Raw genomic sequence first — 9,410 nt, forward strand, 5'->3', positions numbered from 1 at the left:
TGCCATTCAGTATGATCATGGTTGATCATCCAAATTCCATATCCTGTTCCAGCTTTCTCCGCATTTCTCTTGATCCCTCTAGCCCTAAGAAAAATATCCAACTCCTTGAATTTATTTAATGATTTGGCTTCAACTGCTTTCTGTGGTCGAGAATTCCACAGGTTCACCGCACTCTGGGAGGTAAGTTCTCCTTATCTCAGTCTTAAATAGCTTTCCTCTTGTCCTTAAACTGTAACCCCTGATCCTGGACACTCCAGCCATCAGGAACATCATTCCTGCATTTAACCTATCTAGTCTTCTTAGAATTTTGTAGTTTTCTGAGATCCTCTCTCAATTTTCTAAACTCTAGTGAATATAAGCCTAATTGACCCAATCTCTCTTGATACGTCATTCCTGCCATCCCAGGAATCAGTCTGGTGAACCTTCACTGAAATCCCTCCATAGCAAAACATCCTTCCTCCATGAGGAGACCAAAACACAATACTCGAGGTGTGGTCTCATCAAGGCCCTGTATAATTACAGCAAGTCATCCCTACTCCTATATTCAAATCTTCTTGCTATCAGGCCCAATATGCAATTTACCTTCTTAACTGCTTGCAGCATCTGCACGTTTACTTTAAGTGATTGGTGCACGAGGGCATCCAAGTCCAATTGCACCTCCACCTTTTCCAGTCCATTGCTATTGAGATAATTATTTGCCTTCCTTGGTTATTGCCACCAAAGTGGATAATCTCACACATCCACATTATACTGCATTTGCCATGTATCTGCCCATAAATCAACCAGGAGTTTCTCTGCATCCTCCTCGAAGCTTGCCTTGGCCCAGCTTTGTGTTATCCACAAACCTGGAGGTATTACATTTAATTCCCTCATCCAGATCATATCTATATATGCAAATAGCTGGGGTCCCAGCACTGATCCCTGCGGTACCTCACCAGTCACTGCTTGCCACTCAGACATGTTTCTTTGTTTCCTGTTGACCAACCAGTTCTCTGTCCATGTCAGCACTTTACCCCAATCCCATGTGTCTTAATTTTGCATGCTAATCTCTTTTGTAGACCTTATTACAGCTTTCTGAATATTCAAATGCATCAGACCCACTGGTTCTCCCTTATCTATTCTGCTAGTTACGTCCTCCGAAAATCCCTTTAGATTTGTCAAGCATGATTTCCCTTCCTGAAGTCCATGTTGACTCTGTCCGATCCTGTCACTTTTTTTCTAAGTACTGTGCAATCACATCTTTTTAAAGCTCTAGCATTTTCCCCTCTACTGATGTCAGGCTGACAGGTCGAAAATTCTTTGTTTTCACTTTGCCTTTTTTAAATTTTGGAATTATATTAACTATCCTAAAGTTGATTGGAACTGTTCCAGGGTTTGAAGAATGACTGAAGCATCCACTATTTCAAAGGCCACTTCCTTAAGTACTCAGGGTGCAAACTATCAGATCCAGGAGATTTATCCAATCAGTTTCCCTAATACTATTTCCCTACTAAGACTGATTTCATTTAGTCCCTGCCTCTCACTGGACCCTGTGTTCCCCAACATTCCTGGGATGTTATTTGTGTCCTCCTTTGTGAGGCCAGACCCAAAGTATGAATTTAATTGGTCTGGCATTTCTTTGTTCCCTGTTATAAATTCCACAATTTTTGATGGTAAAGGACCTATTTTTGTCTTTACTCATCCTTTTTCTCTTTACATATCTATAGAAGCTTTTGCAGTCAGCTTTTATGTTCTCTGCAAGCTTACTCTCATGCTCCTCCTGATCAATCCTTTTGTCCTCCTTTGTTGAGTTCTAAACTGCTGCCAATCCTCGGGTTTGCTGGCAAATAAACTTCCATAGAATCTGTAAAGGCAAAGGGATAGTCAAGGTTTTGGGTTGAGACCCTACAGCTGGAGTGTAGAGGGGAGAAAGCCTGTATAAAGAAGTAGGGGGAGGAGTGACAAGGGCTGGTAGGTGATAGGGGAACCGGGTGGTGATGGGCAGATGGAGCCATGTGGGGGAGGGAGAGTGGTGGAGTGGGAGACTGCAGCTGGTGGGTGATGGGTGGAAACAGATGATGAGAGAAAAAAAAACAGGAGCTGATTGAGTCTTGGCATGGGGAGGGGAGGGTGAAGGTAGAGACTGAGGCTGGAAGGTGATAAATCGAGACATGAGAGGCTGAAGATGCTGGAATCTGTTACGTAAGGAAGGTGATTAGTGGAACCAGATAATGGACGGGTAATGGGCAGATGGAGCCTGTAGTGGGAGGGGATAGGAGACCCAGCAGGTGGAACCAGGTGGAAGAGGGGACGAAGCTGGGTAATGAGGGGCTGGGGGGTGGGAAGAGAACCTGTGTGGATCAGAAGGAGAAGGAAAGGAACATGGGGTCCGGGTTCCCTGTAACGGGCTACCTGTTTGCTACTTTTTCTGACCGTTTTATATTTCTCTTATTTGGATCTAGTACTAACCCTAATTCGTTTTGAAATCCAACACTGCGCCACCTTTTTTGCACCAGACCGGAATGAACAATTGTTATAATTGGTATTGGTTTATTATTGTCACTTGTACCTAGGTACAGTGATAAACTTGTCTTACAAACCAATCGTACAGGTCAATTCATTACACAGTGCAGTTACATTGAGTTAGTAGAGAGTGCATTGATGTAGTACAGGTAAAAACAATAACAGTACAGAGTAAAGTGTCACAGCTACAGAGAAAGTGCAGTGCACTTTGTACGTTACTTTTTACTTTGGGATTCCCAGAACAAATGCTGCATTTCGATCTCCATTACAGCAAAATATTACCAGGTGAATTCTGTTTATCAGGGAAAAATGATGCTTGCATGGAATCGGGTGTTGATGCGTTGCATTGGTTGCAGTGCATATGACTTTGGTGAAGGATTACATTACGTTGTGCTTTAGAGTACAGGTTTCCAACCTACCATCCATCATGGAGCATGTAGTTGCTCTCGGAATGTCTGTGGTTGAGGTTCTCTGAGGAAGAATCCTGATTAGTCTGTGCCTCCTCCATAGATACTCATATAGCTGCCTTAGTGGTCTGAAATGCCAGAATCAAGGAGGTTTTCTGTTGATGACTGAACTTCAGACAGACATTACAAGCCTTTACTGATCTCTTTGGCCACTGCATCTGTCTTGACTTGAGTTGTTGGCCATGATAACCCAATGCCCAGTATGCCTGGTGAGGCAGAAACAGGCACAGCCGACCATCTCCACTTGGGTGGAAATGAATATCTGTTACACTAGTTGTCTCTAATAGCTGGATAACTGACAGAGGTAAAATGAAGGTGTTCCAGCTTCAAGGAAGAGTAAGGATTTATTTAGATAATGGATGTGGAAATCATTTTGTTCTGGTAAACTGGCCCACTGAAAGGGGACCAAATTGGCCCACATTAGTTCTTTGGGTATTCTGTATCTCTAAACAGTGCATTTGCGCACTAGTTGCTGCATCTGTGCATAGCTGTTTGGCTAATGTCATTGATATCATCAAAGACAATCCAGAATTACTCCAGACATAAAAATTGTCAGTGATTATAGTGTGGCTGTGAGGCACCTATGGCAGGCGAGACCTAGACTGCTACAGCTTTTTGAGAGATGACTCTTGGACTCTTTCTATAAATCTTATTTTCATAACTACATTCAAAGATGCTTAAAACATCAACAGATTGATTTCCTTCTTTTAAAACAGAATCTTAAATTTTCATGTTACACTTTCTGAGTATAGGATTCCAGACCTAGCTGATAGAGTGCAGTGCACTAATGGCAAGGTATGGTGTTCAGACAACAACGCTCAGGAGGTACCCTGCTGGTTGCAGGAACGCTTCAACATGAATCTACAGTCAATAGTTAGGCTTTTTGATAAAATTGCAAACAAAAATTGATTTTTGGTTGAATTTCCTGTAACAAATTTCTAAACTTTAATATGAGTTTTGATGGGTTATTTACATATAGTCTGTTGATATAGGTGGTAAATATGTGCCTCGTGCTGTGCTCATGGATTTGGAACCTGGTACTATGGACTCTGTTCGGTCTGGACCCTTTGGACAGATTTTCAGGCCTGATAATTTTGTGTTTGGTAAGTAAAGTTTATAAAGCAAGAAGGGACTTGCATTTATATTGTGCCTTTGACGTTCTCAAGATATCCATGTATACCTCACAGCTAATGCAGTATTTAAGAAGTTGTATCATTATTGTGTCGTCAAATGCATGTCAAGTAATGAGCTGTGACTTTACACCAACATAATAAGTACCCACTAGGATATTGAGGACTCTTCTGCAATTTTTAAATAAGGTTGTTGGACCTTTTGCATGTAGGCAGTAAGGCATTTGGTTTAATGTTTAGGTCCCATTTAAGAGAGTGAGGCCCAGTGGCACTGCAGGTAATATAGCCGTCTTGCTGCTCTAGCAATAGGATTCAATTCTGACTTTGGCCACTGGCTGTTTGAGGTTTCCATGTTCTCATATGACCATGTGGGTTTCAGCTGGGTGCTCCAGTTTCCTTCCACATGCCAAACACGTGCTGGTTGGTAAGTTGATTGGCCATTTTAAATTGCCCCTAGTATAGGTGGGTGAGTAAGAATTCTCAGTTAGTGTCATTTTAATACCATTGAAGTAAAGACTGAGCAGGAAATTTGGGACTCAAGATCAATTCCCTACTGAATAGAATATTACTGAAATGTTTGTTGTCCTTGTTTGGTCATTGTGCAGAAAATATAGTAACTAAACAGCACTCTGCAACAAAGCAGATCTTGGAGGAGCTCATCCAACCAATCACAAACCCACTAAATCTTGGTTTTCCATTTAGCTTACTGTCTGGTTTTCAGTTTGTCCTGTCAAAGAAATGTTGGATTATGCACTCAGCTATGTGGTTTGTTGGTGGGATACAGGGATGTTTCAATGAAAACAAGTATCTGTTCTTAGAAGCCAAGACCTGAGAAAAGAGGATGCAGTACTCCCACTAAGGATCTTTACCCTTGTACTCTAACCACCTTGTAATAAAAGCCAACTTTCTATCTTTCAAGCCTGCCCTGCCATTTAATATGATCATGGCTGACTTATGCCAACCTCTTATGTGCCAGTTCCTCATAACACTCAATTCCTCGATCATTAAAATATTTATCTCCACCTCAAACATACCTAATGATCTGGCCTCCAAGACCCTTGGGGCAGACAATTCCAGAGATTCACTACTGTCTGAGAGAAAAAAATTCTATGGTCCTCAGTTTTAAGTGGCCAACCCCTTATTTTGTAACTATATCTCATTGTTTGTGACTCTCCCACTACTGAAAACGTCTCAACGTCTACGTGGTCAAGCCTCCTTAGGATGTTATCGGTCTGAATAAGGTCATGCCTCATTCTTCTAAACTCCTGGGAATAACAACCCAAATTGTTTAGCCTCTTGATAGGACAACCCTTTCATTCCAGGAATTAGCCCAGTTAATCTTCAGACTACCTCCAATGCTACTACATTCTTCCTTAATTAAGGAGACAAAACTGTGAGGACTCACCAACACCCTGTGCAAATGTAACAAAACCTCCTTATTCTTAAATTCCAATCCCTTTACAATAGAGGCCAAAATGTCATTTGCCTTCTTAACTACCTGTTGGACCTGTTTGACAAATTTTTATGACTCATGTACTCAGACACCTAGAACCCTCTGAACTTCACTCATTTGCAGTTTATCTGCCTTTTAATTCTTCTTAACTGAAGTGCAGAACCTCACACTTCCCCACATTAAACTCCATTTGCCAGATTTTTGCCCAATCATTAAATCTAGCTGTATACCCCTGCAGAATCACAACGTCCTCATCACAACATACCCTTCTACCTATTTTTGTATCATCAGCAGACTATGAAACCCTATGTTCTGTCCTTGATGTAACTAACAAACAACTGAGGGCTAAGAACCGATCCCTGGGATTCTCCACTAGTTACATCCCTCCAGCCTGAAAAGGACCCATTTATTCCAATTCTTTGCTTTCTGTGTGACAGCTAGTTGTCAATCCATGCTGACGCACTTTGTCCAATACTTTGGGCTCTTAACTAATGCACCAGGATCTCATGTGGCACCCTGTTAAATGCCTTTTGGAAATCTAAACACACTACATCTACAGCTTCCTCTCTATCAACTCTCCCTGTCACATCCTCAAAGAATTCGAGCAAATTTGTCAACCAGGATTTACCTTTTATAAAACCACATTGACTAGGTTTGATTATATTCTGCTTTCCTACATGATTAGTTATTTCCTCTTTGATATTGACTTCAGCATCTTGCCAACAGTAGATATTAAACTAACTGGTCTATAGTTCCTTGCCTTCTGTTTTCCTCCCTTTCTGAACAAGGAACTCACATTGGCTGTTTTCCCATCTTCTGGTACCCTTCCTGAACTTGGTGAGTTTTGAAGATTTCCACTATTTCTGCAGCCACTTCCTTTAAAACCCTTGGGTTTAAGCCATTGGGTCCCAGCAATTTGACTGCCTTTAGCCCCATGAGTTTCACTAATACTTTTACATATTCCTCCATGTTATTTGAAATTAGTCCATCTATTTTCTTAGGGTCCTACAAGGTTTATGTAATTTACGTTTGTAATGTACTGTGCTGCTGCTGCAAATAACTAATTTTCATGGCATTTATGCCCTGGGTGTGTATGCCCATGACAATAAACTTGAACTTGAAGACTGATGCAAAACTTTGATTCAACATATCTGCCTTTTCTCTGTTTCCCATTATCAATTCACCACTCATTCTCTGGAGCTCCCAGTCTTACCTTAGCCGCTGCCTTCCTATTTATATATACTGTACATAGAAATTCTTACTGTTTGCCCTTGCCACTTTGTATGCCCTACTTTTCAATTTATCATTATCCTTGACATCTTTGTTAACCACAGATTGTGCCTCTTTCTCATGCAATTCTTCTAATTGGGATAAATTCCTAATGAGTGTTATGGGCCAACCATTTGAATATCTACCACTGTTCATCTACTGACTGTCCAATCAGTATGTGGATTAAAATCTCCCATAATAATTGTAGTTCCCTTCAAACATGCCCTAGATATTTCCCCATTTATGCTCTGCCTTATTGAGAGGTCACATTTTGGGACCCTATTGTCTACACCCAACTGTGTCTTTCCCCTGATATTCATGATTTCAACCCAAACCAATCCTACATTAATACCCATTGCCCCTATATCATGACTCAACACAGCTCTGATACCATGCCTCCTTTCTGTTTTAACCTGTCTGTTTAAAACATTGTATAATCTGAAATACTGAGCACCCAGTCCTGGTCAGCCTGCAACATGTCTCTGTAACAGCTGTTAGATCATTCTCATGTGTTGCTGTCAGCTCGTCTATCTATTGCAAATGCTATGTGCACTCAAAGACAATTAAGCTTTGATTTTTACAGTTATTACTAAAAATTAAAGACAAATGCTCACCAATTACCTATCTACCGTCTGTGACCTCACACCCCGGCACTCTCAATGAGGAAGAGACTGAGCAGTGTTATGAATATCTTGTATATTCAAACAACTCTTATTTTTGATGTTAGATTTGCGGTTGCACTTGCTACCTTTATGCACTTCACTTTCTGTCACACTCTGCTTATCATTTATCTGTATTAAAAACTGCATTATTACCTTGTCCTTCCTCTTTAATTTGTAACTTTTCCATCAGATGAACCCTGTCTTTGTAATTACAGAAAAGGAATTTTGTTTATTCAAAAGAAAGTCCTGGACTGCAGGTATGTAGACATCGGAAAGATTGTTGTGAGGTATGTTTGTGGTCATTGATAAAATAGCAAAAATTTGGTTCATTGAGAAGGACTACACTCATCTATGCTTGTAAAATTCAAGACGGTCACCAATGCTACTCAGAATGATATCCTGTGAGATCATACAGATAGGCACCAGCTTTAAACTTGGTATACCAGTAATGTTGCAACAGATTTCCAAAGAACAAAATACAGGCTTATTGTTCTATTGCCTAAGAGATGTAAGAATTTAATGTGTTCTAATTTCTTACAGGTCAGAGTGGTGCTGGCAACAACTGGGCCAAAGGTCACTACACTGAAGGAGCTGAATTGGTTGACTCTGTTCTGGATGTGGTGAGGAAGGAGGCTGAGAGTTGTGATTGTCTCCAAGGCTTTCAGCTCACCCACTCACTGGGTGGTGGTACCGGTGCTGGCATGGGTACACTCCTTATCAGTAAGATCCGTGAAGAATACCCTGACAGAATCATGAACACTTTTAGTATTGTACCCTCACCTAAAGTATCAGACACTGTAGTAGAGCCTTATAATGCAACTCTATCTGTCCATCAGCTTGTGGAGAACACTGATGAAACTTACTGTATTGATAATGAAGCTCTTTATGACATCTGTTTCCGTACCCTTAAACTGACAACTCCTACTTACGGTGATTTGAACCACCTTGTGTCAGCTACCATGAGTGGTGTAACAACCTGTTTGCGATTCCCAGGGCAGCTGAATGCTGACTTGCGAAAACTAGCAGTAAACATGGTTCCCTTCCCCCGTCTGCACTTTTTTGTGCCAGGTTTTACTCCTTTGACCAGCCGTGGTAGCCAGCAGTACCGTGCCCTCACAGTACCTGAGCTCACCCAACAGATGTTCGATGCTAAAAACATGATGGCTGCCTGTGACCCTCGACATGGCCGTTACCTGACAGTTGCTGCTGTTTTCCGTGGCCGTATGTCCATGAAAGAGGTGGATGAACAGATGTTAAATGTACAGAATAAAAACAGTACCTACTTTGTGGAGTGGATCCCCAACAATGTTAAGACTGCTGTTTGTGACATCCCACCTCGAGGGCTCAAGATGTCTGCCACCTTCATTGGCAATACAACAGCCATCCAAGAGCTGTTTAAACGCATCTCTGAGCAGTTTACTGCCATGTTCCGAAGGAAAGCTTTCTTGCATTGGTACACTGGTGAGGGCATGGAAGAGACTGAATTTACTGAAGCTGAAAGTAATATGAACGACCTGGTGTCTGAGTATCAGCAATATCAGGATGCCACATCTGGAGAGGAGGCTGAAGAAGAAGAATTAGGTGGAGAAGAAAATTAAGCTATATATTGTGCATTTTGTCTATCGCCATTCTGCACTTTTATGTTTTCATATCAAATGCTACTTTTAAAAGGAATAAATTTAAATAATTGCAGTACAGTTTTGTTTGAAGTGTTGTTTACAAAGATGGTGCCTGTTTTGTGTTAGAACAAAGAACAAGTACAGGACAGGAACAGGCCCTTCAACCCACAATGTTGTGCACAATGTGTTATCTAATGGGAAATCTTCAATCCCCTGATGATGATCAGTGGCCAAATTGGACATTTCAATAAAACGTAAAAAAGCTTTGTGAGGTACTTTAATTATATTTAACATTAGTGCTCACCTAA

At 41.1% G+C, this 9,410-nt stretch overlaps 1 protein-coding gene across 5 annotated transcripts in view; it reads left to right on the forward strand.

The window, feature by feature from the left end:
* Nucleotides 1–9,175, forward strand: part of LOC127582195 (tubulin beta chain-like) — a 35,862-nt gene extending 26,687 nt beyond the window's left edge. For 3 of the 5 annotated variants that reach the window (XM_052037282.1, XM_052037283.1, XM_052037280.1), the window contains 3 exons: nucleotides 3,962–4,072; nucleotides 7,699–7,740; nucleotides 8,024–9,175. In XM_052037282.1, coding sequence (XP_051893242.1) covers nucleotides 3,991–4,072; nucleotides 7,699–7,740; nucleotides 8,024–9,081 — 1,182 coding nt within the window. In that variant the 5' untranslated portion in view covers nucleotides 3,962–3,990 and the 3' untranslated portion in view covers nucleotides 9,082–9,175. The remainder of the gene's footprint in view (nucleotides 1–3,961; nucleotides 4,073–7,698; nucleotides 7,741–8,023) is intronic. The other 2 variants (XM_052037284.1, XM_052037281.1) reach the window with 1 other exon arrangement.
* Nucleotides 9,176–9,410: the final 235 nt, after the last annotated feature.

This window comes from Pristis pectinata, chromosome 23 (genome assembly GCF_009764475.1).
Source record: "Pristis pectinata isolate sPriPec2 chromosome 23, sPriPec2.1.pri, whole genome shotgun sequence".
NCBI lineage: Eukaryota > Metazoa > Chordata > Chondrichthyes > Rhinopristiformes > Pristidae > Pristis > Pristis pectinata.